We start from the raw sequence: 14,691 nt of genomic DNA, 5'->3' as shown, positions 1-14,691 counted from the left end.
TCGAAAATAAAAGTGACGATAGTGAGTGATGAAATGAAATGGGGAATGAGGACCTTTTAATAAAACTATTTCGTTCTTCACTTTAACCACTCTAGTAGCATTTCAGGCCTTATCATAGTTTGATAGTAGTCTGAACTACTAGACTGCAAAACTACGGTAAGGGCTGATTGCTGCTAGGATACACAGTGACCATTTGAGCAACATTGCTTAGGAACGTCTGTGTGATGAACGCAATAGAGGCTTATAAAAGCAAATGCTGGGAAGGAGCTTAGGGCAGATTAAGAGTGCCAGTACTACCCCTATCGCTACTGACAAAAAAAAATATATAGCAGGATTGCGAGTGCCAAATTTGTTTAACTTATTGCTGCCCAGTGCATTGAAAAGACTAATAGGCAGCTATGAAAGTATATTTACCAAGCTGTGTTTCAACAGAAACACCCAAAGTTTCAAAAACTTTGGTTTCAAATGACGAAAAAAGTTGATGTTTTATACGCCTATGAATGATGATTGCTACTACATCACATGCTCCATCCTTACGATCATTACGATAATAAATTCTCACCAAAATTTAAGCACCTTGGAAGTTGTCGAAAATGAATCGCATAAAATATTACATTTTTAGCTTGAAGTTCAACTCGCAACATAAGATCTGTTTCGTTAGGATTCGGGAAATCTTTGGCACAGAACGTGAGGCACGTTTGAACAGAATTGTGCAATTCAAAAATACTGTTTTGTGTTTATTCTACTTCATTTCTATTATGAATCATGCAATAAATTGTATGATATGGCTTAGGATTTAAGTTGTAATGTACAACTTACATTCACTATTTGAAAAAATACACCTCCTTACTTCCCAAATTAATCAAACTTCAATTTCTCCTACATCTTGGATTTACCGTTATCTGACTCCATTCTTGAATGATCTCTCATGCCTCAAGTTTTCATGCAAGTACATATTTTCTATTTCTCTTTCCATTTCCAGAGAGCATAAGAAAAACATCGGTGGAAAGAGCACAAACCGCGTCTCTCACTAGCGCTAATCCGGTGCTTGAATCGTGCCGCCGTTTTTCCCCCCACACGAGAGGGTAGGGGAACCTGCATCTCGTCCGTTAGTGCAGCCAATCCAACAGAGTCTCAGTCAGAGTCAGAGTCTTACCCGAGTCCGAGTCTCGTGGCACTAAACTTCTGAGAATGTTCAATTATAGACGATGTGTGACAGACAGTCAACGGCGGCAGCATTGCCGGCAGTAGTTTGGTAGCAGTCAGTGCCCCAGTAAAGTCATCCAACAGCTGGAAGCAACCCGACCGCGAAGGCTGTGGAAATCTTGGCCTGGAACAGGCCCACGCCCCTCAGGTGGATTCAGTGATTCGAAGAAGAAGAAGAAACCGTCCGCAGTACGGAGAACAAAGTTGGCGAGCTGTCAATTTATGTGCCCTGCTCAAGGGGTTTGTCTGCAAAATAATTTATGTTTCGAGAGTGCAGTCTAAAAGTGCAGCACTTGGTTTAAATTAGGGTACAACAACTAGCATTGTGTTGAAAATTGGATCGAATGAAGTGTGAAAAAAATTGATTAGTGGCGAAATAGTTGAAGTGATTCAAGTGCGCGAAGAAGATCTAGGTTTCTTTCCATTTTCCCCCAATCGAGCAGAAGTGTGCTGTTTTTTTTTCGGATCGAAGCAAAAGCTTGTGCGAAAAGTGGGCCGATAAATTTGGGATCGTATTCTTCGGGGAAACGTGATTTCTCGGCTGCGTGGTACATTTAGGGCAGACAAGAGCGGATAGATTATTTGAATCGGTGCCAAATCTTTGTGGATGGATACATAGTTGCAGACTACTGTAAGTGGAGTAAGTGTTCAGTCGCTAATCAACGGCATCCGGGAAGCGCAGCGGAAGCGGGAATTGGCTTCTATCCGGAGTCCTCGAGCGGAATATGGATAGAAGTGTAGATTCCATTGGTAGTTGTTCACTCGATGTAGACGCCGATTCGACGGATTTTTCAGGTGAGTGGAATGTAATTCGAGAAATTAAAAAATGTGAATAACACTGTATTAGGCAAATACAATCAAAATGCGGTTTTTAACGGAATTAAGCAAATCAAATTGTTTCAACCTTCAATGACCTATGTAGTTAGTGGAAAATACGTTCAAATTTTACTTTTATCCTTCATGGAATTCGCACTACATAGGGAGCCATATTCTTGACACTTTTGATTCACTTCGGCAGGGATATCATTTAACAGCTACAAAGCCCACATTCAGTCATAATATGCGTCGATTTGAAGAGCTTCAAAGTTTCAGACAATTTTGCCGAGAAAACCCGTCTATGTTCATAAGGGTGGTTCAAAAAAACATTTTTCCTCCACACCGCTCATTGAAATCTAGATCAAATTCTGTGTGGGCTAATTTGGATGAAAACTGAGACTGCACAAGCCTTTCAAAGTTTGTATTGAAATTGCTATGGGAAAAGCAAGCAATTCATTCAATCGATTCTTGCGAATTAGTATTTAAACTGATACTGTTCGATCCATCAGGTACAACTTTACCGAAGACCGTTTCCCAAGGCTGGTAGCGAGTCACTTTTTAGTGACTTGGTCACTTTTTTGAGGCCAGTCACTTTAAAGTCTCTTTTTTGAAGCCATTTCAACTAAAGTCACTTTTTTCGTCAATAAGTCACTTTTTTCAACTATTTTGAGCTAATTTTTCGGGAGAAAATTTTGAATCGGCCTTCTTAATTTAGGCTGTTTTAAGTTAGCAGGGTGTCTTCTACCTAAATAATCCTGGAAAACCTGGAATTATCAGGGAATTTTATTCAACCTGGAAAAAAACCTGGAATTATCAGAGGATTTCGGCTATACGCAGGATAAAAAACCTCGAACCAGTAATAATTATGACAGAGTATGTCCTTTTTATAACACAACATTTCTTCAATCAAAAAAATTTTGGCTGCGCCGGAAATTCAGTCAATTCACTTTAAATTATTTTCAATATTCCGAATAACTTGTTGAAATAAGGAGTAGGGCTTAGGATTGCTAAAATGAGAAAGGCAAATACGATTCCCAGTTCTAGTTGGGTATCTTTCATGAGCATATGAAATAAATAATATTTGTAGGAAAAGATTAAAGCAAGTAAAAATAAAATATTATCAGGTAAGCAGATCTTTTTTGAAGGCTTGGATACTATTTCAATGCATATCTCTAAAAAGTGTTTATTTTTAGTTAAGGTCTCTAAAGACATTATAATCAATATGGTATCTAAAGTCACTTTTTTGCCATAACCCTCTCTTTCCCATGGTAGCTCCAGAGCTCAATTAGTTTTTGACAAACTTGAGGCAAACCGAACCAGAGGAATACTATGCATTAGTTTCTACAGTCAATTCTCCATAACTCGATATTGAAGGGGCCATCGAGTAAGGGAGGTATCGAATTATGGAACACAAAACCAGTGCAAATGCGATCTGAGGGACCATCGCAGTAGCCATGAAAACCAACTTTTACTGTGGTTCTCTAACTCGATATCGAGATACGAAATATCGAGTAAGGGAGAGTTAACAGATAATCTAGATAGATTCTTTACTTATCAAATTAATCCAAAAGTCAATCAGTTTATTATTGTAAAACAACCAACACATTTTAAACTGATTTTGAAAAAGTAAACCCTTTGAAATGTTGTTTTTTGAATTACCTTTTATAAAAACGCTTTTTCATAAAGAATCTTCTTGCAATGAATTCTGAAGCAACATTCTAGAGGCTCCAGAGAAACCTTCAGAGACTATTACGTAACTATTTATCCAGAGATTCCTTCTGGAATACTTTCAAGAACTCCACCAGGAATGCCACCAGCAATTTTTCAATAGAAGCTCAGAGGAATTTCTTCTCAATTTTATAATAAAAATTTTAGAGCATTCCCACGCTACTACCTACAGTAATTTTCACAGAGATTACTTTGAAGAAAACTGAGATTTTTCCTCCAGATCACTGATTCTTTCACAGATTTCTTCAATCGCTACTTCTAGGATTCTTCCCGCATGCCCTACAGAAGTTTTTACCCAAAGGTTTATTATAGAGTTTTCGAAAAAAAATCGTCATTTTTACAAGAAACCCTACAATAATTTGTACGCATTTTTCATTTAATCCAGGCCTTTTTATAAAGATTCTCTCAAAAATTCATCCATAATTACTCTCCGGAATTTCTCAAAACTTACTTAAAGTATTATTGGATAAAATCTTTTCCAAGAATTGCTCGATGAATTGCATCTGGGATTCCTCATTAGATTCCTCTAGAAATTTCAAAATATTATTACTGTGGCTCAAACACTTCACTGATATTTTTTTTCAAATACAAGACCCGCATAGATTCCTTAAAAATTTCATTAAAGGTTCCACACTAGTTAATACTACAGCAATTATTACAGTTATTGCTCCGACCATTTATGGATTAATATGCTTTTATTATCATAGAAATTTATCAAGAAATATATTCATCAAGAATTCGAGAGATCTTTCAGTTATCCTTGTAGGTATTCATCATTATAACTCACACAAGTTTCAGCAGAAATTACACTAGGATTTTTTTTAGAAATTCCTCGTAAATTTTTCAAAATTTCTCACAAAAAATATGATTTGTTTTAATTTTATTTTTTTTTTCGTTTGTGGTTTTTCTTTAAAAAAACAGATTGAATACATGAAGGTATATAATTTACGGCAAAACGAAAAATTACTTGTCGTAATTTTACGAGGAAGTCTTAGAACGTGAATACCTTCCATTAAACTTACTGATGGAAAATGTCTTCCTTAGTCGGCGTTTAAAGGACGCGATTTAAGCAATATTCCAATCAAATTCGATCTTCTGACATCATTTTTTATTTGAAATATCGATTAATGCATAAAAATATTGACCTTATTAGGTAGTCTTCTACTGGAGTTTAAATGGAAATGTGAAATAACAAAAATTTTATTTTTACAAATGTTCCAAATTCTTATTAAAATTTACAATATAAAATAAATTGACACTTATATTGAGCTGTTCGGTAATCCAATCCGCATGGTTATTAAATTAATTAACTCATAACGCGTGGTAAAGATGGACAAATTATGGGTGAAATTATGAAAAAAATCCACGTGCTCGGCTGGGAAGCGATGTAGGTACGATAGGCAAACAGTTTCAACACTAAATAAATCGCACTCGCTCGTTCCGCGTGTGTAGGAACATGAGATGGAAGGACATGGGTTATGAAAGGGGTTCGCGTGGTCTGTAGGGATTTGAATTCTAAAACTTGTAACTAACTCAGTTATTGGGTCACCAAGTGGCTCGGTAGCTTAGTTGGTAAAGCGCTCGTCTAGCATACAAGAGTCCTGGGTTCAAATTAATTTAATATAAAATACTTTGGTAATATAAAAGACACAACATTTTGAAAATATTGAAAATCTACTAAAAAGGATTATTTACGTAAATATAAAATAACCTGATTGAAAAAATTCTAGGTGATATCTTGTAAATTTGGAAGCACAATAAAAATGTCCAAAAATGGTACTCAACTAGACTTACTACCTGCAGAAGATCATATGGAATATTCCCTATCATGATTGATATTGATCGTGAAACAGTATACTAGAATTGAACTAAAATTGATTACGGCTTGCTTTTCAAGTCACTTTTAGTCACTTTTTCGAGAATAGAAAGTCACTTTTTAGTCACTTATTTCTCAAATTTGGTCACTAAAATAACTTTTTTCGGTACCAATTCTTGCTACCAGCCCTGGTTTCCACATCGGACATATCAGTTATAAGTTATTGATTTTAGCATGAGTTGAAAATCTTTGGCTACAAAAATGGAGCTGTTCTGCCATGTTTTTTGTGTGCTATTTTTCGGACCAGATGCGGCAATGTTGTCTGTTCAAAAGTTAAATGAGCACAGTTAGAGTATTTCCGGTTGAATATAAATCAATAAGACGCCCGATTCGAATGCGGTCTTCGGCATAGTTGTAACTGATAAATGTAAGTATCTTAAGCTGATAAATTAATCTTACGATATCAACACAATATTAACCTCCAAGGTCTCATGAGCAAAAAGTTTGACCGATGGAATGAGTTGCTTGCTTTTCCCATTTTTTCTGTTCGGAACATAAACCGCTGCGACCAATATTTGATCTATTGTAGTATATCCCGCGTTCGTCGTGTTAGTGATTTTTTCAAAGTTTTGTCCAAGAAATCTGAAAAATTTCCTTGACATTTCCATGTAGGGATATCTTCATGTTAATGAATGATTGAAAAAAATCTTTGAAGACTTCCATGAGAAATTAAAAAAAATGTATGATTCCTGGAGAAGTTTTGAAGATACTCTAAAATGAAATGTTACAGAAAACCCTGGGTAAATCAATGGATAAATTTCTGGAGAATTTGGAACTTCTTTCAAAAATGAAACGATCTTTGGAAGGATTCCCGATCTTTAGAAAAAATCTAAATTTAATTCATGACATTATATTTGTTTAAATACTTTAAAAGTTCGTGAAAAATCACAAATCAAACTTATGAAGAAAACTTCGGAGTAATATGTGAGTTAAATCTACAGCAAAACGAGGAGTTATACTTGCCAGAATGTCACTAGAGATAAAAAACATTTTTGGAATATTCTTAGAGAAATGTCTGTTCGATTGAGAAATAAAACTCTAATGTCGTGGTTTCGGTTAGATTCCTTTTCTTATTTTTTCAGTTAAAATGTCTCTAAAGATTTTATTTCCAAGATGGTCAGTCACTGCAACCCGAGCAGAAGGAAATTGCTACTGAATACTTTTGACTTCTGAACAATACTTTATTATGGTATGATACCAACATATGATATGCATAGATTATTTGCTCCTCTTAGGGAAGCCCTGATTTTCCCAAGATATCATCTATGAAAAAATACAAAACGCCCTCCAGAGAAATTTTCTGGGTACGTCGCTGCTCTCCATAAATCTGAATCCCATTTTAAAGGAAAGGCTTTTCATTCATAATTTCGAATGGAGTATTTTCTTCATATCTGAATTTGATGATTGAAGGTACTTCCAGAACATTTGATAAGCATTCTTGGTTGTCGCGGAAATTTAAATCACCAATTTTTTTTGAGTTGTTCACATTTTAGCTAAGTATATGTTGTTCTGCGCAAGAAAATTAAAAATTTCTTCAACACTCTAATACCTAAATTTTTATGTGCGTTCTAAGTATCATTTTTTGCTATCTTTAATCGACCTAAACACGTTTTAGACAACGATTTGTTTCTATGCGCAAATCTATGAATTTTGGTTTTTATAATTTTTATTTGAACATCCATAGCTTTTTTCATTTTTTCTTGAAGCCTTTTCTGGATACCGTATTTGGACAATAATAAACATTTGAGTTTTTTCTGTCCTTTTATAAATATAAAATTCCCTATTTTTTCTGGAACATACATACAGTTGACTCTCCACATCTCGATGTTCTACATCTCGATATCTCTCCCTATGTCGATGATTTCATAAGTCCCTTCAGTCTGCATACATTTTCACTCTCCATATCTCTATATCCTCCTTATCTCGATATCTCCGTATCTCGATGTGTTTCTGTTGATTTTTCGTTCTCAATTTTCTCTCCGTATGTCGATATGACCAATATCGAAGGTTACTAGACCAAAGTTTTGGGATTCAAAACAAATTAGGAGCGCAAAATGACGTCTGTTTGTGTATTACTTTCTTGGTATTCATCAAATATTTCTTCTTTGTCTCGATCTCTCCCTATCTCGATGGTCCCTTCGATATCGAGATGTGGAGAGGCGACTGTATTTATTTTCCGTGTAACTACCGGAAAAATCGATTTGTAATTATTTCAATTCCACAAGGCTGTTCTGTGATAGGTTGATTGTAGAAAAATGTACAATTTTTTGTATTACATGTTAAATTAAACCCATGCATTAGTAAGTTATAAAATTATAAAATTTTTCAAACAATTTTCAAAAATACAAAAATGTTTTCAAAGTCGTAAAAAACTGTCCTAATATGCGTGTTATGGCCCGAAGTTTGACCCAAAAAAAAAATCATCTTAATTTCCAAATACACAAAATACACAAATTTGAAATACACAAAAATCAATTCAGTTAACCATCTGATATCCAACCCCACCTTAAGACGGGGTACTCTAAAGGTGAGGTGAGAGCTAACTAAATTGATCAATACATTTTCCATAGCGATCTCCATTTGAAATGACATTTATTTTCAACTGCTTACCGTTTTGTTTCAAATTTTAAATATGACTCATATTCCGAGCAATCGTAATTTTAAAGATGAGTAGGGGAAATGGTGGTAAAATGAACAGGGGTGGTAAAATGAACACCGTGCCTTTTACCGAGAAAAAACAAATTTCGATGAATTTTTATCACGCACGGACGACTTAGAGCATAAACCTGAGTGTTCGAGTTGATACGTAAACCAATCGAAGTGAAAATATCAACGAAAACTAAGATTTCAGAAAACCACTCTTGAAAATTAGAACTGACGTAACTTTTAGCTCGGAAGACTTGAGGTTTTTCAGTGAAGTGAATATCATTATGATATGATGCCAAATATGATACCTTTAGAACTCTTTTTGAATGGGTTACAATCATTAATGGATGTATTTTCGGTGGGACAATGAAAATTTTCAGAAATATTTGTTTTGCTCACGTTTTTTGCATGGTGTTCGTTTTACCACCAACCGCTGTTCATTTTACCCACATAGTGCAGGTAAAATGAACATTTCCATCTTTTTTTGCCAGCGACAAAAATATGTGAAAATTCAGCAATGTTAGTCTGAATTCGTGTTGCTGCTATAGATAACATCCCTGTTTTTGATGTTGTGGGATAGAACTATACAAATTTCTCGTTTTTCTATCAGAAACAAGATGATTTCCTTAAGGTGTTCATTTTACCACCCCTTCCCCTATTTATAGTTCTAGAGCTATGCAATGTAGAGGTCTTGAATCATAGGAGAATTGATCATCCTTTGAAGAAATTTGAGTGAATTTCTTAACAAATCACTATGTAAAATGGAGTGTTCGGAATTAGTGACAAACCGGTTTTGCGATCCGATAAAAAAAATAATTTTCTTGACCATTTTTTGAAAGTAATTTTCCACGCTTTGAAATAGGCGATTACTTTTCTTTTCAGGTGCATAGTCCTCCTTGGAACAAACATATTCTGGTGGAATCTTGTTATAAAATAATCATGCTATTTTTGTTTTATTTTTTAAACTGTGTCCGTTTCTTCGAAGTCAAAAATACGCCAATGGAATTGATTTAAGATATTTGACGAAATTTATTGAATAATGCTAAGCAAACACTTTAATTATATTGCGGTTCTATTGAAAATTACAGTTCTACTGCAGCTGTCAAAGTTCTGTCACAGTCCTGAAAATCATTTTATCATTAAATCAAACTATCTAATCAAAGTATACTTGTAGTGCACGAAATCATGAAGAAAAACATCAGCGTAAGTTTCGAGCGGTCAATCGATTTGTTTTCTCTTTTATAAGCAGGATAAACCAACATACCTGTAAAACATCAGAACTGCTACGAAAAATGAAATGTAATATGTTGTTACCAAAATGTTAATAAATGCCTAATTTTGTTTTACCAAATTAGAATGATAGTGTTGTCTAACTCAGAACACCTAGATATAAAAAATGAATGTAATATTTGAAATTGTCCCTTACGTCTTCACTGGAACAGAATCTTTTCTCAGCGTAGTGTTCTATGTTTTACTGTTACTGAGAGCTTTCTTTGCGAAAGTTGAAATGTTCGCCTTCGTTTATCGATGATACTATATGCTCAGGAAAATCATATAAATTTCCAATTTGGAAAGATCCTTGACCGACTGGGAATTAAATTCAGCCCTAAATTTAAAATAGCAATGCAAGTCGGATTTTATTGTCCGGAGCATCGATATTTTTTTTTTCACTACGTATAATCGCATCCTCCGGATAATCGAATCACTAAAAGAAAAAATTATCTATGCGATAAGTGAACTTAAATATTACCTTTTTTCGTTATTTTATTTATATGTAGCAGTAGCGCAGCCAGACATTATTTCTAGAAACATTAGAGGTCTCGAGAAGAAAAAAAAAATGAACACAAACAACTGCTAAACCATTTTTATTTTATAATGCAATACTAATTATCTCAAATTTATGCATAACTGAAAAACAAGAATATTAAAAAAACGTACTCCGTATAATCGAGTCGCTGGATAAACGAGTCCGACCTGTACTGCCATTCTACGCCTACTTCTCCCATGTTATATGTAAACCCAATGGGCCGCGAGAAAAATATGCGAAATACGGCAGATTATGTAAAAAAACAATATTTCTTTATTTTTATATTTGTTTGACTTTCAAACTAAAAGTCGAGATTTACATTTGAGAACACGAAGTTCTTTAACGGAATAAACCGAGGTTGATGTGAGAAGTTTTGCCCATTCCATCATCTTATTAGATAGCATTTTTTTGCTGACATTTGCAAAGTACAGTATTTTTAAATGTTGGTCTAGAAACAAATGTTTCTACTTTCTTTTTGTTGTATTTTTTTCTAGCACATTTTGTTTTGAACTGTGTGAATCGACACTGCCCTGCAACTTGCTAACTGCTGCTGAAACAGCACACCTTTACAAAAAAAGTAAAAACAAGGCATTGAGTCAGTGCTGTACATTTCGAGCGTTGTGTTTAAATCGTTTGTTGTAGTTTGGTTGGACCTGTGTGCTTAGTACAAAACGGCTTGCATCCAGCAAACACACGATTGCGTTGCCGTTGCCGGTGCGCGCGATGGTTGAACAAACAAAACAAATAGCCAGTAGATAGCTACACCGAATACCTACCCACCTAGATATAATAACACAGAAAAGAAAACAAAACCCGTGTCGTAAATCAATCGCGCGTCGTTATTTTGAACTCCTACTAACTGGCGTTGCCTCTAGGGGTACTACCACGACGGCCACGGCCACTACTCAGACATGATGCAATTCTCGAGAGTATCGACGCACGCTGTGGGGATTGAAACGCAACTCTTTGAACACCGCCCGCGTTCATCGTTAGACACTGCACTATAATTACTAATACCTACAATCTGAACCTGCTGAGCTTGCGGCATAGATTACTACTGTATGGAGTGCCTTCAAACGAATCGGAAGATGCGGCTGAATGATCGGAGTTGCGCAGATATGACTTCTTATTCCTTTGACCACATGAAAGATTTTCGGTGTAAAATTGGAGAGGAAGTGACGCAATCAAACCGATTTAAACCCTTTTATGATTTGACCATCCGAGACAACACACGAAGAGGCGTCTTCAGTGTTAAATTATAGCCTTAAAAACATGTCCAGAAAAAAATCGACCGTTGTGAGTCGTCAAAACCACTTTTACCGGCAACCCACTCGAAGTGGTATTTTTACTTGAAAGGAACGAGAAATGCATACCTATCGTATGCGGCCCACCTCAAATGTGTCATCCAGTAAGTAACCATGTGGGCATTACAAAAAGCATTCAAGCAAAGTTCACGATCGGCGTACCGGCAGGCTGAGGATGATTACTCAACTGTTCGTTGCAACTTACTTAGGTAAAATTTGTAATTTTTTTCTGTTTGCATTTTTTCTGTTTCAAAACTCTTAAGGTTTTGTTTATCTATCTTTACCAATGGAAATTCCAGACCGGGTCATCGTTTTATATCTTTCTTAAACTAAGACTTCCACACAACTTTAAGACCATAACTGAATAATATTGTTCATCCTACCGATCGTGACTGCTGACCATGGCAACGAAACGAAAGTCGCGTGAAGTGCCGAATGTTTACAGCACTGTTCCTGAGAGTGGTCATGGTGAACCCTCGAAGGTATTATCAGAGTAATTAATGGATGAATCTCTAAACAAAAATAATATAATAGGTACATATTAAAGCAATTTTTAGTGTTTTTTGGATGGATGGATGGATGGAGAGAAATTCTTGCAAATACAGTATGGCCCATAAAAAAATGCGAAAATCATCACATCATGGTTTATTGTAATTTTTACATAGAAAATGTGAATGACACATAAATATTATTCATTACTTGTATTGTTTAATCTATTTAGACTCAGTTTTTCGATTTGGACATGATTTTTATCTGTTACTTTCACCTTACCAGACAGGAATTGGAAGCATACCTTCAAATTTTATCATGCGGACGTCGAGTTCAATATCTGTGTGATGAAAGCTTCTAAAACATCAACAATGGCGTGAGATTCTTCACAGGCCTTATTGTCTCCAGAATACGCCCATATCAAATGATAGAACCGGTTCATACCTGGGTAAATGGAGACTTAAACATATTTTCGAAAAAACGGCTCATTTTGGAAAGCTTTGATTGAACCTCCATATAAGTGTGATTAGCAGTGGCGATTCCCTAACCTCAAATCTACCTGTTCTATGTATAGAAATGTTTCAATTTTCACAACGAATGCGTATCTACTTTGTAGAGAATGGTTTAAATAGTCGATTTCAATCATTCATCTTTTGAATTAGATAGTAACGTAGTAACTATCTAGTAACGTAGAACAGGTAGAAAGTGAGGTTACGAGTCGCCCCTGGTGATAAGCGGCTCCGTTTTGCTCAAAACCTATGAGCTAGTATTGATATAAGTTATCCCTAACCGAAGGAACAAATTTTATCCTCAAAAATCTGTTGTAGGCCTCCGTATTTATTTTTTATTCAACTTTAACAAATATCACCAGATTATACGACAATCAGACGCTGTTTCTAGCTTTGGGCGGAGAAACCCTTTGAACTTATTTGCGTTATTACATTATTTAGAACAGTAAGAAAAATATGACGAAAATTGTCCTGGATAGCGAAGTTGTATCAGAATATACTACAATAATCAAAAATTACATTTACTTTCAAAAACAATGAAAATAACGCATGTGGATGCTATATTTACGTAAAAATAATTTTCGCATTTTTTTATGGGCCATACTGTACACTTGCAGAATTTTTTGAAGAAATCTCTGGAGAAATTTCAGGCATTATCACTGGTAGGGGAAGGCGGGGTAAGAGCGCCCGCCGGGGTAAGACGGACCACCTCTTGTTTGGCATGAAAAGGGCGGTTTTCTTAAAAGTTCACCAATCACTTTCCATAAACACATGATTTTTGGCATTCCGAACCATTTAGTGTGATATTTACATTAAATTTTTCATAACAAATATCAAAAACAAAGTTGCTGCTCGTCAATATTGAATTTGATCTAAATTTAATAGATGCTCGGTTAAGGATTTCGGAAGGGATTTTGTTGTAAAAACATAACAAATTACTCGTCCATGCTTTAACAGAAATGTGAAATATGCTTCAGTGAAGTGACATATGAATTGTAAATACTTAGCTTTGAAATTAGGCCATAGCTGTAAAAATTGCGTAAGCGGGGTATAACCGACCACTGTTGATGGGGTAAGACCGCCACTCCTAATTTATACCAAATAAAATGTCTAAACCATTTTGAAAGTTATAACTACGTTGTACATTACTACTCGAGTAAAATTAAATCAGTTTTGTTAAAAATACAAACCAAATACGCGTATTTTTCCAAAATATGAGTGTCTAAAGGCGATGATAAGTACAAATCTAAGTTTTTTGAGTTAATTAACCCTAAAAATAGTTCGATATCCCTGTTTATCAATGTAGAATTCATAAAACTAAAATATATATGAATTCATAAATTCATATATATTTTAGAATCACTATCTTCCCCTATGATTTCTAAAGGGACCGCTAGTAGAAATAATTTGAGAATGTTTGTAATAATCTTCATAATATTTCCTGAAGGAACTCTGGATTAATCGTGAAGTGAATCGTAAGAAATTTTTATTGGAGAGTTCATAGTGGACTCATTTTAAATTTTTTAAGGAAATTTTACGAAGCGGTCAGAGGAATTCTTAGAAACATTTGAGGGGCCCAAAAGCTTAATTGAAATTTTGGTTGTTGTTTCCAAAATTTCCAACGGTATTCTTAGGTAATTTTCCCGTCCAGCAGAAAAAATATCATAATTCGCAGAAAATTGGCATGTTATTTTGGATACCATACGATTTGTATGGAATGAAAACTTACTAAAAAACTAAAAAAAATGATTTTATTTATATTAGATTTATGACACTTGCACTGCTTTGCTCCTAATCCTCTAAAAAAACAATTCATGAATTATTTGATAAATTCCTTAATGAAACATACGCAGTAAAATTTCTAGGGGAATCCCTTTTCGAATTTCTTGAGATTTTTCTTTTTCAGAAAAAAATGAAGGATGACCATGAAGGACATCTTAGAAGAGCCCTGGTAAGAGAACAAGTCTAAAATAAGAAGAAAAAAGTCCAAGTTTTTCATATTTCTTCGTAACATTGTGAAATGAATTTAAAAATCCCTGGGCTTGGGATTATATTTTCCACGGAGCGATGAGTTTTGATAATTGATCGCTGTTGTTAATAGTTTTGATTAGATTTTGGGTGAATTTCAAAGCAATGGCAACCTTTTTATTACAAAATACCACGCGTAATGAGTTAATTAACAAAATTCAGATTTTATCTTCTGACCTAAAGATCCTGGTTAAACTACTGCATAGTACGGCTATCACTCATCAAAATTACCGTTTTGTCTCAAATTCCGAACAGACTCATATTCCGAACACTCCGTTTTTG

The 14,691-nt window shown here is 34.9% G+C and overlaps 1 protein-coding gene across 1 annotated transcript in view; it reads left to right on the top strand.

Annotated features, from left to right (window-relative positions):
- The window catches only part of LOC5574609 (disks large-associated protein 1), a 172,848-nt gene that overhangs the window by 93,075 nt on the left and 65,082 nt on the right, over positions 1-14,691 (top strand). The window contains exon 3 of the mRNA XM_021845802.1: positions 983-2,001. Within this exon, the coding sequence (XP_021701494.1) occupies positions 1,932-2,001 (70 nt within the window). The 5' untranslated portion in view covers positions 983-1,931. The remainder of the gene's footprint in view (positions 1-982; positions 2,002-14,691) is intronic.

The sequence above is a fragment of the Aedes aegypti genome, chromosome 2, assembly GCF_002204515.2.
Source record: "Aedes aegypti strain LVP_AGWG chromosome 2, AaegL5.0 Primary Assembly, whole genome shotgun sequence".
In the NCBI taxonomy this organism is placed as follows: Eukaryota; Metazoa; Arthropoda; class Insecta; order Diptera; family Culicidae; genus Aedes; species Aedes aegypti.
This window is presented reverse-complemented; position numbering and strand designations above follow the sequence as displayed.